The following is a 20,084-nucleotide window of genomic DNA, read 5'->3' as shown; positions in this document are numbered from 1 at the left end:
AATTGCAAAGTATAGGCTACTGTAGGTAAGTTAAACTTCCCACTAGAAAGCTGTGTGTGTGTGTTTGTTTGTTTGTTTGTCTCTGTCGCTCTTGTCTTGCAAGCTCGCTCTCTCGGTGAAGTGTGTGTCTGTCTGCAGGGACGTGCAGAGAAATTTTAGAGAGGCAGGGGCTGATATTTCTAGAAGGCCTTTTGGTGGACAATTCTCTTGAATGCAGCCTTCAGTTATGGTATGGAAAGGGCCCGGGGACATTTGCATTTTTTACCATAGTAAAAAAATGCATTCATGGACACTTTTTACAGACTGATCTGGCAGGGGCTCAAGCCCCCGTTGATGTCAAATTGTCAATGTGTGTACGTGCCTGCCTGCCAGTGTAGCACAGCTGAAAAAAGACGATTGATTGAAGAGAATAGAGATTCTGTGGGCTTCGCCACCTAGTGGTGGAAGAAATTACCTCTGGGAACTCAGATTGCTGTGGGCTAAATCAATGAATGCATTTCTGAGAATACCAGAAAAAAATAATAATTTGACATTATGTTATAGTTGCGGAAATTGGATAATATATTTTTTTAGAGGAAAAAAAAAAGCGTAATTTAAATACATTTTGTATTATTAATTGTACTCGTATCGGTACTCGGTATCGGCGAGTACTCAACATGAAGTACTTGTACTCGTACTCGGTCAGCAAAAAAGTGGTATCGGGACATCCCTAGTCATCATGATGTCATCATGCTCTGACGTCACTGTGATGTCAGGGGGAACACTCTACCAGAATGGGTTTGCCATCACGCTCTGGCTTCATTGTGATGTCACACTAACAGAATCCCTGTTATGCCCATAATATGGAGTTCCCTGATGTCATCAATATTAATGTTGCCCTGTTAGAGAGATCCCTGTGATGCCAGGCGGAACAATCACTTTTATGCCCATATATGGAGATCCCCGATGTCCTTTAGGGCGAGGTCGCTTGTCGCCCTGAGGCGTCTTACTAGTAATAATTTAAAAAAAAGAAAGTAAGTTAACCTCATTAAAGGGGAAGACCACCCATTTTCAATATTGAAATATGTCATTAATATACCTTAGAGGAGTTGTGTGGATATAGAAAAAAAGTTCCCCCCCTTCTGTGTTGCCTAGAACTGAAGGATTGATTTTGGGGTTTGTATTGTAAAGTACAATGTGTGATGTCATCAAGTTGTAATTTACAATACAAACCCCAAAATCAATCCTCCAGTTCTAGGCAACACAGAAGGGGGGGAACTTTTTTTCTATTTCCACACAACTCCTCTAAGTTATATTAATGACATAGTTCAATATTGAAAATGGGTGGTCTTCCCCTTTAACCCTGGTGCAGAACATTTGCAAAATAATAGCGAAAATAGCGGATCTACAAACTCACAATGTGTCGCAAACCAACACGTTGGGAGCTTACAGATTGGCAAGCATAGGTTTTTAAGATTTATTTTCCTCTAACGGAAACAGTCGGAGATAAAACACAACAATCGCCCACAAAATGATCCCTCTTTGGTGAAAACTAACATGTCAGACGTGTAAGTTAGTTCTCACCAGGTATCTCTCGTCGTCCTTCATCCCGGGGGTGCGGATCAGGTGGTTCTGCTCTCCTCTCCAGTCCCCGAAGCGACGGAAGAAGTAGTTTGACAGGAAGCGGTTGATGGGGTCCCGGATGATGTTGATGTAGACGGGCTGCTCTATCCTGAACCTGAACGAAGAAAAACCCTTTAACTCTTTGAGTGCCAATCCCGAACTAGTTCGGCTTTATTAGCGTATCGTAGAGTGCCGATCCCGAACAAGTTCGGCTTTTAAAAAAATAAAAATAAAAAAATAAAAAATAAAAAATAATTTTTTTTGAAAAAATTTTTTTTGAAATTTTTTTTTTTTTTTTTTGGACCCCATCAAATCTGGTGAACATGATTTCAATCGCGATTTTGCATGTTCCACCCCCATACAACCCCATCTAACATACAGGGCAGCCATTTTTGTTTACATTACATGTAAAACATAATGGCGATTATCTCAAGAATGCCTGAACGGATTTCCAATCGGATTTTTTTGTTTGAAAGCTGTGAACAAACTGCACAAATCCACTCCAATGCAATCCAGGATTGCATTGGATTTTTTAGAGCTCATTCTTCTCTGTTTTTTTCCCATGCATGAGGTGTGCAAGGTTTAATCATGGCTAAGTTGACGAAAATAAGGCTTCTAAAATGCTTGGTAGCCAATAGCTAACTTCAAGCTAACTTCATCCTCTTCCTGTACATGCACAAAGGAAAGTGTTCAGGCAAGTCATGGCTCCAGGGCTTGGGCATGCATTACCAGCATATCTCTATTATTCTCTGGTCACTGGGCGCCCTCTAGTGGTGATAGGCTGGCACTCAATGAGTTAAAACCTCTTCCTCTGCCAAAAAAATGATGATGTTTTTGATTATGCCACCAAAAACATAATCTGCCCATGCCTTTCAGCCTGGCGGCGACAATAATTATAAACGTAGATGTAGGAAACAAAAAAATAAAGGGAACCATGACAATGTGTCGGCGACCCACACATGATGGGTCCTGACCCGAGCCGTCTCTGGACCGCTTTCTTTATGTCAATAACACCAAATGTCTTTGCCAAAAATAGCCAATCTATGGTCATTTTTTCCGCTCCAGAATATGGATGCTGGGGTTCAAGTGGTTAAGGTAAAGATATGATGGGGATACAAACACTCCAAGGTCTAACTTTGCGAATGAACACTTTAGCCACTTTAGCCTGTCTGACCGTGATAAAATCGCGGGGACAGTTGACACAGGGAAATATCCTCAATTCACTCTCAAATACACTCTGGTGATTGTCATCTAATCTTGGTGGCATTCATTTGATGTTGCTGCAGTTTGTGCAAAGCCCTGCTGCTGAATGCAAGATAGGACAGATAAAAGTGATCACCTCTCCAAACAGTTTTTCTCTTACAGATGGATACGAGAGGGTTGGCGTCATATCGTTGCTGTCGGGTAGAAACCGTGTATCTCAACTTCTTCATAAATGAAAGGAGTATTTCTCCACAAAAAAATACTTATTTCCTATCAATTACACATCCCATGAAGCCTTAAATTCATGGATATTATTTGTTTTTGTCTCTGGCGACTGCCCATAAGTCCGAAGGTTCATTATTCCCGAAGGTTCATTAGTCCGAATTTAGTTAGGGTTACTGAGGTTAAGGTTAGGGTTAGAGTTAGAGTTAGGCATAATTTTCTTAAAAGGATCCCTGGCTAATACGACGAATATGCCTTAATACATTATAATTGTCCTCTATAACTACAATGTAAACTTAAAAACTCCTAAATAATTGTATTTCTTCTAGAAATAGCTAATCTTTCACTCAATAGAGGAAATGCCCGTCACAAGTTGATGATGTCATAAAGGTCATGTGTGATCTATCCCTATGGAATTTATGGCAAAAAAAAACAAAAAAAAAAACATTTGAAATATTGATTTGATGGTCATATTAACCATATAAAGTATTACGTTTGTTTTTATTTTCACATGCATGCCATAAATTCCATAGGGATAGATCACACATGACATTTATGACATCATCAACTTGCGACAGGCATTTCCCCTATTGAGTGAAAGATTAGCTATTTCTAGAATAAATAAAATAATTAAGGTGTTTTTAATTTTACATTGTAGTTATAGAGGACAATTATAATGTATTAAGGCATATTTGTTGTATTAGCCAGGGATCCCTTTAACAAATTCGGACTAATGAACCTTTGGACCAATGCCATGGCACCGTCTAAAATATCCATGAATTCAAGACGCCATGCATAGACTGTAGAAAAATATGGACGAAGCGAAGCCATTGGTTTCTATGCAGCGCAAATGGCCCTTTCTACCCCTTGGAATGGGTGTCGCCATCATAGAATTGTAAAGGCATCAGAGATGCTATTGGCTGCCAACGGTCACGTGCAACGCAGGGATACATGGGAGAATGTGGTCGGAGCCTCCCGAAATAGAGCACACGAAGAAGAACACAGCCGGCTGCGATCAGTTTAGTTGGCCACGCCCCCCGCAACTTTATCATTTATTTTAAAATACATTGGACCACATTTCGACAAAACGAATATGATGGTGATTGAAAGGCAATTTTTAACTAGCGATAGGAACCATACAGTATTCATGAAAATGTTAATTAAGGTTAGAAACGAAAGGGGAAAATGAATGGGATCCAATGGAGGGCAATTCTTTTTGCGATCGGCCGGGGGGGAAAACAGCGCAACTAGCGGCCAATCATAGGAAGTTTTAGTTCCGTATTGGAGTCATTTTAAATCGGCAGAACTATGACCCTGACTCCATGGGGTGTGTAATCGATAGAAAAAAATCCATCGGTTCGAAGTTGAGCGGTGAATTTGTGCAGCTACACCCTGTGTGTGTGTGTGTGTGTTCAGTCTAACAGGGACAGACAGACAAAGCGAAACATGTTTTGACAATATACCATGCATAGGGTTGGGGCGATAATCGTTATCGCTTATCGTCACATCGACACACAATAATCGTATCGGGGAGATTTAAATTTATCTTGAAATGATCCTCCGTCATGCACTGGGATCAATTCACCTTTTATTTGCCAAGCTGTTTAAACCCTCTATACTTGGTAAAACGGACCTGGAAATAACGTACTTGATGCAGTCTTTTTTTTCCCACTCTCTAACAAATCTCTCCGATGTACAAGCTCACAACGCGTCGCAACGCGCCTAGATCTGCTATTTTTTGGCAAATGTTCCGCCCCAGGATAATGGATGTTGGGGATATTTTGATTATCACAGTAATATCGTCAATTGCAATTTCTTTGTTCACAATAATCGTGACATGAAATGTTGATACGGTCCCATCCCTAACCACGCCATGCACAGCAGCTGGACTCAGGGGCGTCACAAGGCGGGGGGGAGTGGGACTGAGTTACTAGGGCCCAAGGTGGAGGGGCCTTCATTATTTTATGCTTTAACTATTGAAAAATAGCAGATATACAAGCGCGGCACTCGGTGCCGCGCTGTGAACTTGTAGATCTGCTATTTTTCTGCTATTTTTCAAAATAATGAAGAGCATTCATGGGGGGCCCGCAGTGAATCCTTGTACCCAGGGCCCAGAATATGGTGCGACACCCCTGGCTGGCCTACCTGGTGAAGTTGAGGAAGTGAACATGCCGCGTGTAGAGGAACGGCTGTGGGATGGTGCTGATGTTCTTCATAAGGTCCACCTGCAACACACACACACACACACACACACACACACACACACACACACACACACACACACACACACACACACACACACACACACACACACACACACACACACACACACACACACACACACACACACACACACACAGCCAGTTACAAAGAGCCTAAACGGCACAGTATTGTTACATACAGTATAGTCATGACATACTTGTTAGACACAGCGGACATAAATCATGGGTAAAGGAAACAACGCCTCCTCCAAATTGAGCGTCTTCCTATAAAGGCTGAAACTGAGCAATATCTTGCTAACTGTTTGGCCCTCCTTTTGGAGAGGCCTGCCATTTATAAGCCCCTCACAACCAACTTGTGCACATGCCCTAGGCTGCCAAAGATAAAAAACTAAGAGTCTGTAGCCTAGCTGCTGTTTGCAATAGCTGTTATTTCAGCACTTTGGTTAGAAAGGCTTCTTCCAAACAGTAGTCAAAAGTACAGCCGACCTCGAGATTGGGCACTTACCTAAGGGTTTCATTTACAACAAAGACATCAGGGGTGTCAACCAAACACACAGTTGTTATTCTAAACCAGTGGTTTTCAAACCCTTTTCATATAAAGGGCCGTTATTTATTCAGCATTTGAGCCACGGACCACCATTTGATGAGATTTAGCTTCTCAGACTCAAAACCTGGAATATTTAGTTAGCTTGGATAATGTTTTAACAGTTCTGCTGTATTAACCCCATTTAGACCTAACCTATAGAATAGGGCTAAATCAGAAATTAGCCTACACAACAAATATGTTGCTACATACTGTAGATGTACTGTAAGCCCCTCCCAAACAGCAAAATGTGTTCCCGGCCTGAATGGGTTAACAGTTCTGCTGCCACCTTACTATGAAGGGTTACATTTTCTTTGGTGCCGCACCGCTCCCTCCATTAGCACACGCTATTATTTTGAAGGGCCGGGCAGGGTTGCCTTTGCACCGATGGAATGGTGAATGATATCAACGATTACATCATCTAGTCACATGACTAGATGCCCCACGAAAAGTACAGTTTGTGCTGTTTACATGCCAGCTTTGGGATTAAAAAGTATTTTTTTAGTAAATGAAGTCTCTTTGTGGGCTTCTCAATGGATTTACTATGGAGGAGCATCACTTCACGTGCACGCCCAACGTGCGTTGTAAACAAATCACGGACATTACCGATGCGGGCCGGGGCGGGACCGGAGCAGTAAGATTGACGGTGAGCGTCGTCAACGGCGTCATGATATTAAAGACCCAATGAAATGAATATTTTGGTTATTTTATTTTGACGTTTCAGTTTGAAAAGGAAGCCTGTGTGTTTCTGAACCAATCCGAGGGGACCAGCCCTTCAGGCGATGGGATTTAAAATCTGAGTAATGGGAGTAATGGGAGCCAGCAATGGGAAACAAACAGGTGAATGTAATTGAGGTTCATTTATATTCAAAAAGTCTATCTATGTCATCACTTTTTGAATTTCTGTTCACAGGAAGTAATTAAGAATGGCCTATTTAGGGACCTTTGATATCAATATACACAAACATTTTTGGCATCTAGTGTTAGGTATGGCAATATTATCACTACAGATATGCTCTAAAATTGTGAAAAACATGTTTTTGATTTCACCCTGTCTTTAATGTTTTTAATGACGGTGAGGACTGTCAACGGCAGCAGAAGTGTTAATGGGGCACCAGGAGATTTCCTGTCTACTGTCCTATCAATAAAGACATAAAAGAAGATTTGTTTTTGATACATTCTCTTATTGTGTACACTTACAAACTCTTGAGAGCATGAAATGAAACCAAATGGACCCGTAAGAGTTTCATTTTACACTCTCAAGAGTTAAAGATACTAGACCTTACCCGTTCGAAGATATGTGCTCCAAAATATGTGCAGAGTGTGGGTTGTGGGGAAAGTTACTGTGGTGCGTGCGTGAGAATATGTGGGAGCATCATAATGTAAGGAGCAGCTCATGGAGGAGTGTATATTTATGATGCAAATAATTTAACAGCAAATTTAGGTGAATAGAAGTATGAATGCGCTTGCTCCACATAGTTTTTTCATACCCGTTGGAAGATGAGACACACATCAAACGCACCTGGTAAAAGCGAGAGAGAGAGAGAGAGAGAGAGAGAGAGAGAGAGAGAGAGAGAGAATGCACATTCCTAACTGTGAGAGAGGGGTGTGTGTGTGGGGCTACAGATCCCATGGCCTGGAGGAACGGACCGTAACCATGACAACAGGCAAAGAAAACGCTAATAAACAGCTTTAATTTGGGAGAAATGAAATTCGGGCTCCGTCACCGTTGGTATAATGCTAATGGCCAATACCATGTGAACTTTGGGATCAGTTGCTGAAGCGAGTGAATAGATAAACGTAGATAAGCGTGAGCGTTAGAGCGTTAGAGCGTGAGTGTGTATATTGAAATTCTTTATTTAGGATTAACCCCTTGAGATGAACCATCTCGTTTTCAAGGAGCTCCTTCTACAAAATACACTTTTTTCACATTTAGACAAGAAGTGTACAGACAATTCGATCAACATACAAAACAAACAGAACAGTAAGCAAAACAGTAAACAAAACAAAACAAAACATACACTCACACCGTGAGTGTGTGAGTGAGTGAGTGAGTGAGTTTGGTGGTTTATCTGATAGATATATAAGGGTCCCATTTGGTTACCAGCTCTCCATCATTTAGCTGGGGACCACCTGGAACCCCCTCAAGGACCACTGGGGGTCCCCGGACCACTGGTTGAAAACCACTGATCTAAACTGAAACACATCAAATACATATCGTCGTTGTCGGGTGGAAACCTTGTATGTCCAAAACCGTTTGGCATTGTGTGCTTGTAGATTGTCGGTTTTCACTAGTTTTTTGTATTTATCATTTTTAAAATGATTTAAACTAGCGAAAAAGATCGGCTGTTTTCACTACTTTTGTGCGACGGCCTTGTATGATGAAGCAGAGCTTTGCTTTGTGAAAAAGTTTACACATTTGAAACTTGGAGATATGAGGTTTCCACCCGACAACAATGATATATTGAGAACTCAAAAGGCAAAGCGACTTGAATGTGAACTAGGGATATTCATAAAGCGAAGGATGTAGTCATCCTCCCTAGGTCAATAGCATATCATCACTGTCTGGCCAAAACCTCTTAACTCCATTTTTGAGGTTTTAGATTTTTTGAACACCTATTGAACACCCTTTACATCTGAGTGTTGGTTAAAATAGTATTGAAACTTCCTAACTCCACACTTTCTGCCAAACCAGCTAACTCCACCCGATTGGTCCTATGTTTTTTTCATAAATATGTGCTATTGAAACACCCTTTAAATCTGTGTGTTGGTTAAAATAATATTAAACCAATGAAAAGTAGTAAAAAGTGCTTTGGACAAAACCTCCTAACTCCACTTGAGCTCATTTTCCCGAAAAAAATTACATTTTGGAGTTAGGAGGTTTCGGACTGACAGCAGAGATATATTAACACATCTGGTGCCAACCCCGAGTTTCCCGAGTTTGAAAAGGTACCACCCCTGTGCCAACCCAGAGTTTCCAGAGATTGGGCCGTTTTTGAAGAAAAAAAATGTTTAACCCCCATACCAACCCATTCTTTAAAACATGGCAGCCATGTTTGTTTACATCTGAAGAAAACATAATGGCTGATAAATCATGAATGCCTGAACAGATTTCCAAGCGGATTTCTTTGTTTGAAAGCTGTGAACAGTGTGCACAAACGTGGTGCATCATCTAGGCATGGGCGTGCACGATCCGTGCACTATAAATTACATGGAAGTCTATGGAGACCATGGCATCGCGGGACATTGAAGAGAAAAAATCACTGCAACTTAAGTGTTAAGAAATCAAAAGGCAATGCGACTTGAATGTGGACTGAGGGTTATTCATAAAGCGAAGGATGTAGTCATCCACTCTAGGAGTCGCTCCAAAACCCAAGCCAGTTAAAGATATTTTATGAAACAACTGGGGATGCAGTTGCCAATGAGGACATATCTATAATCGTGTTTAATATTTTCAGCTCGGCCAGGCAATGGCCACAACCCGCTGGGATCCCCCTTGTGTGTGCCCAGTGCGTCACGTCATGGTGGAAAACCAAACCGTTCCTCCCTAATTATTACATTAATGGAAGGTAACCAGAAGCATATGTCAGCTCCCGGTGCCATAAAGGTACTATGTACTGTATATCTACATGTATATTATGTACATCAGGGGGTCCTCAGAGTTACTACAGGGGGGGCCACCAAAACTTTGTGTGATAGGATCATGTTTTTTACATAAATCACTGGAGCCCTAGCATCACTATTCTAGTGGAACTTTAGCCAAAAAATAGCAGATCTACAAGCTCACAACGCCTCGCAGCGCGAGGAGTGGTTTGGTGTAGAGGTAAAAGAAGAGCAGACTAGTAGGTATTGACAGTTCAAGTGGTTAAATGTATGAAAATACACGTTAATCCAACCTACACAGATGATAGTGCTGTCAAACAAGTCTAAGCTGTATAAGAAATCGATTAACATCTGCAACACAATTTTATATGATATGTAGTGGGGGTCCCTGCTTCATCTCTCTCTCAGCTAAGGGGTCCTTGGCCTGAAAATGTTGAAGACCCCTGGCCCTGATGTACATACTGTATGTACTAAAAACACTGTCCTGAACAGGGCTTTCTGAAACACAAATGCATAGTTTCGTTAACAACTCCCTTATTTTCTTTGCTAATTCGACCCCATAACACATTCAGTAACCGTGATAATCACCGCGTATACATGGACTGTTTGCACTGCGATCAAAATCATGGTCCGAAACGTGATTTGGCCGCGGCATGTTTTGGCCATGGTTGCACCTTGAGTTGATTCCCAGATTCTTCCGTTGCAGTCTGACCTCATCAATGTTTTAACTTCCAGCAGAGTGTCTGGACAGACTGGCCATAACACAATACCACTGATCTATATACTGCAGCGTCTCACAATAGGCCCATTCATCATCATCAGAGAACATGCATTTTCCCTGGTTACATCACAACATCTTAGAAAATCCAGTTTTCCAAAATTTCTGTTATGTGATTATTCTGTTGTTGCTTTCGTTCTTTCTGCGTGGCTTCCCATGCAGTGGCGTAAAGTAACAAAGTATATTTACTTAAGTACTGTACTTTTTTTACTTTACTTTTCCAATACTTTTACTTCTACAACACTACATCTCGGATCCAAATATAGTTTCTTACTACACTACATTTATTTGAAAACTTGAGGTATAAGATATAAATTACAATATTACGCAATGCGACACATTTTTGAGCTTGTAGATCGGCTATTTTCAAACATTTTGTACTTTTAGTTTTGGTACTTTAAGTATATTTTGATGCCAATACTTTTGTACTTTTACTCAAGTACATTTTGAATTCCAGACTTTAACTTGTAACAGTAGCCTATTTTTACACTGCAGAATTGATACTTTTACTTGAAGGGGACCTGTCACCTAAAGGGTTACTGTCACTTTAAGAATCATCTTAAAAAACAAGTTAATATTTTTATGATGTCATTGTGGGGATGTGCGATTGTAAGCCAATCAAATTAATTGTCTGTATAGCCTGACTCAGAGCCCTAGAAACAGAGAGTTACGACACTTCCGTCGACTCCCATAGTAAACGTGGAAAGCCTATTTACTCTATGGTGGGAAGCTAACTTAGCCTAGCTTACGCATGCGCACGCATGCACGCATGGAGCCTATCTCATTCCTAGCGAGCCTCTGCCCCGTCCACCCCCATTCATTTTCACTCGCTGGTAAGTAGACTAAATCACTTTTTCACCCTTTTAATAATGTTATCTACCTTAGAGAGGCCTGTGAATGTGTTAAAATGGTAAAAAAGACGTGATTTGGTCTACTTCCAGTGAGTGGAAATGCCTCGGCTAGAATGGGGGCGGACGAGGCAGAGGCTTGCTAGGAATGAGACAGGCTCCATGTGAAGCCACTTCCAGTATTCGGCGAGTTCAAAGCGTGTCGTCACTCTGCTTACACTGCTCTGGCCTGACTGTATGACTACTTACTGTACTGGTCAGCTGTTGTTGGGGGGCGAGGGGCAGATTACACTGTGACATGAGCTTCAGACTGTTTCAGACCGTTTTCAGAGAAGCTCGTGTCACAGTGTAATCTGCCCCTCGAGCCCTTTAGGTGACAGTACCCCTTTAAGTACAACATTTGAGTACTTTTTCCACCACTGGTGGCTTCCCATGTTTGCATGGAGCGACCGTCCAGAAACATCTCCCTCAGGAGGGGTTCTTTGTCCAAGGATGTTCCTGAGATGTCGGACCTGATGACAGATGTTGAGACCTGTTGTTGTCCTTGTACCAAATGTGTCAAATGACACCGAGTTTCTATGCAGGTTGCCATTTTCCATGCGTCAATGACTCAATGCCCCTCACTTATTCATTGTTATTTGGCGACTAAAGTGATGGAAAATATGAAAGTATGCTGCTCAAAGAAGACCACAACCGAATGCCTTCAAAGGCCACTTTGAACGGACTAAATAACAATAGAGAATCTGTAGCCAACCCCTTATTCCCAGAGGAATCATAGCTCATATTCTATGACCAAAACAATTATCTGGCAATAACATCAACCAATCTGCCAATACTGTAATATTCACATCATTCAGTGAAGGGAAAGATGGTACTGGGGAATAATTCTCTGTTGATAGGTTTATAGCTATAGCCTATATTACCTCTATGGTTTATAGCCGATCTGCAAGCGTCTGTGAAGAGTTGTGACTGTGGTGCATGCAGAAAGAGGCGGTACGTCTATAATGTGAGCTTGTAGATTAAATGTTTTCGACAGAGCTCGCGCGTGCGTGTGAGAGAGAGACCCCGGCCGTCTCCATCTGGTGCTGCTGGAGCCGCTGCTAACTGGACCTCCAGTCATTCAGCGTGCCGCAGCGAGGGACAGTCAGATATGTATCCGCCCTGCAACGCTCATTTATCGACCACAAACGTTGTCAGGCCATGGACCTCCAATATTTACAAGCGACTTCGGCACTAGCCGTTAAAAAAGTATGAATGCATTTCCCCCGAGCTTAACCGAAATAAGTTAGGCTCCTTATAAGAGTCTGAATCGACTCTAAGTGTTGTCTTTAATATTGTGATATGGCATACAGTAAGTGTTGTCTTTTCCTGGTTTTAACCACTCTTAAGCCCTATTTAGGTTTAGGTTTAGGGCAGGATTCCCCAATTAGTTTTCCCCAAGGGCCGAATCATGTCTAGGGTAACAAGCCGAGGGCCACAGCATTGCGGGTCACGATTTAAGGACTTTTAAAACCTGTTTAATACCTCAAGAAAGAAAGTAAAATAGACCATTACTGCATCAAAAATAATCAACAAACTATATCAAAACTGGTAAAACATTGGTCAAATTGTAAAATAATAAAGAAACAGGCATACATTTTGAAAATAGCCACACATATCTAGGTGTGCCCTGGGATCTTTTGGCTATGGAAAGTGCACCCTGGCATAAAAAAAAGTTGAGAAACACTGTACTAGTGTTGTTGCTGCTCTTATACCACCATTATTATAATTATTATGAGAAATGCACTCCTTAAAGTTGAAACAAAATAAGTTTAAAACCAATTAACCAGTCTGCTTGAAAAGTAGGCCTATGTGTTAGCTGAGCTGCTAGTTCGAGACATAATTGCCTTCCTTTGATTCATTAAGGGCCGTCAACTACCTATTGGCATCAGCTGCCGGCTAGTGGACACAGACACACACAAACCTTCCCTCTGCAGTGCTCTGTCTGTCTCATTTCTCCAAAAGCCCTTGAATATGATTGAACATGATTAAGGATTACTGTGATTATAGTAAAGCTTACGTTTCATATCGCACTCACCATACCTGTAACTTTCACTACTCCCCGAAAATATTTTTTTTTTTTTAAATAATAATAATAAATCGTTGTTTTTTTGTTTGTTTTTTTACTGGGGTTGGAGGGGGCCGGACAGAACCCCCCCGCGGGCCGCAAATGGCCCGCAGGCCGCCTATTGGGGAACCCTGGTTTAGGGTTTAGTTATCGTCGGACTAATGGGACTCAGATTCCAGTCTGATCTGAGACTCAGACGACAAAGCCATCGTTTTATTCTGATGTCACGCTATCATTTTCAGAGTCGCCGCTTTCCCGGCGGATGTTTCTGCTGTTGGAACCAAAACGCTTCACATTCTGTATTCTGAAGCTGGATTACTTCTTTAAGACATTTAGGCCTAGAATTATTGACTGCTTAAACTATTGAAAAATAGCAGATCTACAAGCGCACTCGGTGCCGCGCTGCAAGCTTGTAGATCTGCTATTTTTGAAAAAGTTGTGAAAATGTGTGCAAATCTTTGAATATATGTATTTTTAAAGCGAACATTTGTAACTCAAATTTTGCTTCTGGGTGGTCCCTGGAACTAAATATGTTGAATGGGGCTCTGTGGCCAAATAAATATCTTTTTGGGGGTCCTTCACATGAAAAGGTTTGAGAACCACTGACATAGTAGTCTCTCAAGAACAGACTAACTGAGCTCCAGTTAAGTGAAAAGGACCTTTTCTTTGACCATGGCTGGCCAGATTGCTGACATAGAAACATAGGTTTCTTCAAAAAAATCTTAGAAGGATTCAAAAGACACTTATAGAATCGGGGTCAAAATTCTCTAATTTTCAAGATTTTTCAAAAATAGCAGATATACAAGCTCGCAGCGCGGCACTCGGTGCCGCGCTGCAAGCTTGTATATCTGCTATTTTTCAATAGTTAAAGCATAAAATAATGATACACAATGATGTGTACCCGTTCTAACTGGTTTAAATAGAAAACTTTCCCCCTCCCGGCTGAGATGACCGGCCAAGGCACCGTCTGAATGTGCTGCTCTATGAAGCGTGCGTCGGGCAGCTGTTACGTCATAGGCGGACTATTTGGACAGGAACACTAATATGTATACATGTTTATGTACACAAGTCAGTTTATCTGAGGGCCCAGTTAGATCTGGGGCTCCGCACCCCTCCTACTCGTCTCTATAAACCCAGTACATTTCCACTCTCTCCGCTTCCACCACTTTTCACTCGGGTCCTCTCCCGCAAATTATAAGCTGTCAAACTTTCATTAGCGTCGTAGAATTCAACTCGCGCCCCCGCGGCGTCTCCCCTAAACACCAATCCACTGAAAAGCCCTGAACGATAACTTATAGGGGTGTAACGATAGTAACTGTATCGAAATATTGTTTTTAACAAAAAGAAATCGAAGTATATCGAAATGAAAACAGCTAAAATCAAATCGTATCGTTTAATTTTGTATCGTATCGAATCGGCAGTGCAAAGAATCGATTGTATCGATACTACCTACTTGTGCATTGTATTTAGCATTTTTAAGAAGAAAAAATTAAAAGGAGGGGTTTAATTACTTTTCCTTCCCATATAGCTACACTGGTTTATTGATAAATGTGTGTAATCTCTGTGTTTATGTCAAGGTGCAGGTTTGTCAATATACAATGTCCATGTATTTGCCAGATAATCACTGCGTTTACTTATTTATATCCATAATAATACATGTTTCCCTTAAAAACCTGCACTATCCACACCTTTCACACAGATTGAATTTCTTTGCTAAATAGTTACTATATCGATTTTAAATCATTGAATCGAATCGTATCGCCATGAATTAACCAATATCGTCCATGTATCGTATCGTCAACCATTTTTCGTGATATGTAACGAATCGCTATTAAAATGTATCGTTACACCCCTAATAACTTAGCTCTGAGAGTGTACCAAATGTAAAAAAGAATAGTGTACAAACAAAATTTCTCTCTGATGTTTTTGTTTTACTTAAAGGAGTAGTTCACCCCCAAAATGCCTTTTTTTTCTATTGATTAGTCATGCCATGGAGACTTGAGTTCAATAATATTTTTTTTGTATTTGTCGCATTCCTAAGACAAAAATTAGATTACAATAAATGTACCCCCATTGATTCTGGATGGGGACCCGAATGCATTTGGGTCCCCATCCAGAATCACTTGGGGAACATTTTACTATAATAACATTTTTGTCTTAGGAATGCGACAAATACTCAAAAATATTATTGAACTCAAGTCTCCATGGCATGACTAATCAATAGAAAAAAAGGCATTTTGGGGGTGAACTACTCCTTTGACAACTGCTTTTTAACAACACCCCCATAGGCCAGACCAATTTGCCCAGAGACGCCCCCACCCCTCTCAAGGGGGGGGGGGGGGGGGGTGTCTAGACCCCTAAACACACTGGGCGAGCGGGAGTGATTTAGGAGCGAGGGGAAGACCCCCAGTACACACCCTCCACTGTTCAGGACCGGCCCTCTGCCCCGTCTGATGACCCCATCACCCAGGGGCGTCACAAGGGGGAGGGGGGAGTGGGACTGTGGGACTGAGTTACTCAGGCCCAAGGTGGAGGGGCCCTAATTATTTTATACATTAACTATTGAAAAATAGCAGATCTACAAGCTCACAGTGCGGCACTCTGAGCTTGTATATCTGCTATTTTTGAAAAGACGTGAAAATGTGTGCAAATCTTTTAATATCCACCTGTTTCCGCGGGAGTTTACTGGAGATTATTTGGAACACACTTCCGGTTTAACAGCAGACATACAAGCTCACGTCACGTCGCAGATGCAGCCCATTGTGAGCTTGTAAATCACACTCGGCTGCGGCGCCGGAAGCTCGGTGCAGCGTCTGCGCAATGCACGATGGGGCGTTGGAAACCCGTATGTATTTTTGTAAGCGGACATTTGTAACTCAAATTTTGCTTCTGTGCGGGTCCCTGGAACTAAATATTTTGAGATGGGGGTCCGTGGCCAAATACATATAATTTTGGGGGTCCTTGACGTGAAAAGGTTTGAGAACCACTGACAGAGAAACATAGGTTTTTCAAAAAAATCTTAGAAGGATTTGAAACATTCAAAGACTTTTCACAATTTTTTAAAAATAGCAGATTTACAAGCTCACCACGCTGTGCTATTTTTCAATAGTTAAAGCACAACATAATGCCTAATAATGCGTTCCCAGTCTAAATGGGTTAAACCCCCTCCCCCTATGGAGAACATTCATGGGGGGCCCCCGCAGTGAATCCTTGTACCCATGGGCCCAGAATTTGGTGCGACACCCATGCCGTCACCCCCCCCCCCCCCCCCACCCCCCCCAAACCCCCATTTACCAAGGGGTGGGGAGGAGAAGAGGGAACCAGAGAAGGAAAGTGGAGGATAGTCTGGGATTCCAGGCATACCTGACCCCCCCCCACCCCTCCCCCCCTCATCCACCCCTCCCTCCTTCCCTGAACAAACTGCCCCCACGGCGTCCTCGGGGCTCGGCGAGAAGAAACGGAGGGAGAGTAAAACCCACAGAACGTTATGGCCGCTCGCTGCCCCCTGCACCCGACGCGTTCAACTGACCACGTGAACCCCAGCGTCCGTTCCTACCCTGGGCCGAACACAGGGGCGTCAATTGGGTATGGCAGGGGTATGCAGCTGCCATACCCTGGGTCCAGGGTGGCTAAATAAAAGTTACTTTTAAATATAAATCCATGAATGTCTCTTTGTCTATCTGCGCTGGTTATTATGTTGTTAAATTACTGTAAAATAACTACAAATGCAAAATTTTACAAAATGGTCACTTTAACAAGGTATTATAATTGTATTCTCCACACTTGTATTCTCCCCATCTTGACAAAATGGTATATTACCAGGTTCTGCAGGTCAGCTGCACAGGTGCAATGCATTATTGTTAATTGTGGCACGTTTACTAACATGCTAAGTTTAGCTGCACTTGAACAACCATTCCAGGCTGCCATATCCAGCCCAAGAAACCGTAGAAACGGGGGAAAAATAGAATGTACTTCTTAAAATAAATGTATCATGCCTGTTGCTATAAGGTATGGCAGCATGACTGGTGTCTTGCAAGCGCACCAGTCATGTTGCCATACCTTAGCTTTTTCTGAACTGACGCCACTGGCGCAACACTGGCCGAAAATAGCTTGTAAGTGGACTATTTTTCGGGGGGAAAAGTTGTGGACCACGTGTAGAGCCCCTAGGGGGCACCCGGGTCAACAAAATATATAGGGTTGAATGGTTTAAGACCCACTGCCTCCAAAATCACGTTTTTGTTTGGTTGTGTCTTTCTGGAGCTTAGCCATGGAGGTCCCAGCAGTTTCTTCTCCAAAGCATTGATACTGCATTATGTTTTACGCAGTGGTGTAAAGTAACCAGGGACGTGCAGAGAATGTTAGAGGGGCAGGGGAGCTGAAATTTCTAAAAAAGGCCTTTGGTGAAAATATCGAAAATAGCAGACCTCCAAGCTCAGTCACAACGCGTTGCAGCGCGACGCGCTGTGAGCTTGGAGGTCGGCTATTTTCGATGCTTGATTTCTACGCATTTCTTGATTTCAACATAAGATGCTGCATTCAAGTTCAGGAGAGTTTGGACAAGGCAATTCTCTTGAATGCTGCCTTCAGGTATGGCATGGAAAGAGGGCATTTGCATTTCTTTCACCATAGTAAAAACTGCATTCATGGTCCGGAGAGGGCACTTTTTACAGACAGATAAAAGGGCAGGGGCTCAAGCCCCCTTTGATGTCTATGTGTGCACATGCCTGAAACTAAGAACATTTACATGAGTACAATTTTGAGGTATTTGTACTTTACTTGAGCATTTGCAATTTCCAATACTTCTAATCCACTCTTGAGATGGGGGTCCGTGGCCAAATACATATCATTTTGGGGGTCCTTCACATGAAAAAGTTTGAACACCGACATAGAAACATACGTTTTTTTCAAAAAGCCTTAGAAGGATTTGATATATTCAAAGACTTTTTCATAATGTTTCAAAAATAGTGCCGCGCTGTGAGCTTGTAGATCTGCTATTTTTCAATAGTTAACCCTCTAAGGCCCAAATATAGAAATACTTGAAATAAAAAATTGAAAAAAATCAGATGGTGTTGTAGGAGTCCTAATAAGAGGAAAATGTAATGTTTTTTTTTCAAAAAAATGTTTTTGTAAGGTTTTATAGCCATAAATCATAAATCATAAATCATGCTCTAATTTACATATGTGGGATATTTTTCACAATAATAACATATGTACATGTTCTAGACATTCTAATGATCACCAAAAAAAAAGTACAGGCATTTTACTTATGTTTTTGTGAGGAATAGCTTCCATGAAAAAGTGAGATGTTGTTCGTCAAAACTCTGGAATGTCAGCGGGTGTGGCGGGTGTGAATGTCAGCCCCTGTGGGGGGTATTTATATGCAAATATTGTGGCCAATGGCATTGTAATACTAAACAATAGAATCCAATGGTGATGTTTAGGTGGTAGGGGGAGCTAAAATAAAATGATTTAAACCTTTTTTTGGATAAAATACAAACGTTGTAATATTACAACAGTGGGCCTTAAAGCACAAAAGAATACGTAATAATGCATTTCAATTTCCCCCAATGAAGGACATTCATGGGGAGCCCGCAGTGAATCCTTGTACCCAGGGCCCCTGCTTGAAGGGGTAGCCCTTTTCAAGAGGGACCCATAAAAACTTGAAAAATAAAAGAACATGAACAGCAGACATAAATAGATACATACCACACCAGGGGGTATCTGGAAATTACTAGTAAAGTTTTCACTCCAGATTTTACTGTGCACTTGGTCGGGAGTGTTTCGCTGTTTCTACGTGTCATCTTTTCGACAACCAAACCCAACCCTTACCCTAACCTCCGTGGGGTGAGTTGCTAACCCTCCCGACGCTCCTTTGTCGAAATGATTGTCGTTCGAAAGAGCGAGATTTCCCCCACTTGGTCCTACTGTACAGTACTGGTGACAGTTTAAAAAGGGGCTAAATAATCAATCAGAATTGGTCTTTGTGGGAGCGCCCGCTGGCCTGGTGGTCAAGGCGCATACCACATACTAGGCTATGATGCCTGCTGGCGTCGCCGGTTCGATTCCCGATCCGGACGACCTTTGCCACATGTCATTCCCCATCTCTCTCCCCATTTCCTGTCAGACTATCCTATCAAATAAAGGCATAAAAAAAAGCCCAAAAACAAAATCTTAAAAAAGAATTGGTCTTTGTGTGCTGTACTTGGCCGGGGGCTAAAAACAAATCTGCCAGGACATTCTTTGTAAAACCGAGGTCAAATATTAGTTAGTCAACGGATCAATTAGAACCATTTCAAATCAACTACGCAATCCTTGCGACCAAAGCGATTACTCTTCATTTGGGACTGAACAATTTCATCTTGATTCAGAGCCAGTTGAAATGGCTACCGCGGGGTGGTGTAGCTATTTGAAGACTTTGCTTGCGCTGCCCAGGGCCAAACCGTTTTGAATGTTTGCATATCCTGTGGCTTAAGAGTCCCAGGCACACAAGGTTCAAGGTTGCAGTACATCCACAACACATCTCTGGCCTGAGCAGTGGTGGAAATTAACTAAGTAAGTACTGTACTTAAGTACAATGTTGAAGTATTTCTACTTTACTTGAGTGTTTGCAATTACCAATACTTTTACTTCTACTCTATTCAAAGATTTGCACACATTTTCACGACTTCAAAAATAGCAGACCTACAAGCTCGCAGCTTAGTATATCTGCTATTTTTCAATAGCTAAAGTATAAAATAATTAAGTCCCCCCCGCCCCCCCGCCCCTGGATATGTGGATAGGACTCACAATGAACAACAAAGACACGATGCGAAAGATAACAACTAAAGAAATCTGCGTTGCAAATAATCGTGATCACTTCACTGACCGAAATAACTGAGATGATCCACTTAAGCCATACAGCACAGCTCTACAACAA

The 20,084-nt window shown here is 41.9% G+C and overlaps 1 protein-coding gene across 1 annotated transcript in view; it reads right to left on the bottom strand.

Annotated features, from left to right (window-relative positions):
* usta (uronyl 2-sulfotransferase a) overlaps window positions 1–20,084 on the bottom strand; it is a gene marked incomplete at both ends in the record, with an annotated part of 196,931 nt that overhangs the window by 24,835 nt on the left and 152,012 nt on the right. The window contains 2 exons of the mRNA XM_080744165.1: window positions 1,564–1,717; window positions 5,173–5,252. Coding sequence (XP_080600291.1) covers window positions 1,564–1,717; window positions 5,173–5,252 — 234 coding nt within the window. The remainder of the gene's footprint in view (window positions 1–1,563; window positions 1,718–5,172; window positions 5,253–20,084) is intronic.

Source organism: Nannobrachium achirus, assembly GCF_963921795.1.
Source record: "Nannobrachium achirus genome assembly, chromosome: 16".
NCBI lineage: Eukaryota > Metazoa > Chordata > Actinopteri > Myctophiformes > Myctophidae > Nannobrachium > Nannobrachium achirus.
The sequence above is the reverse complement of the archived record's forward strand: the minus strand, read 5'-3'. Positions and strand labels throughout refer to the sequence as shown.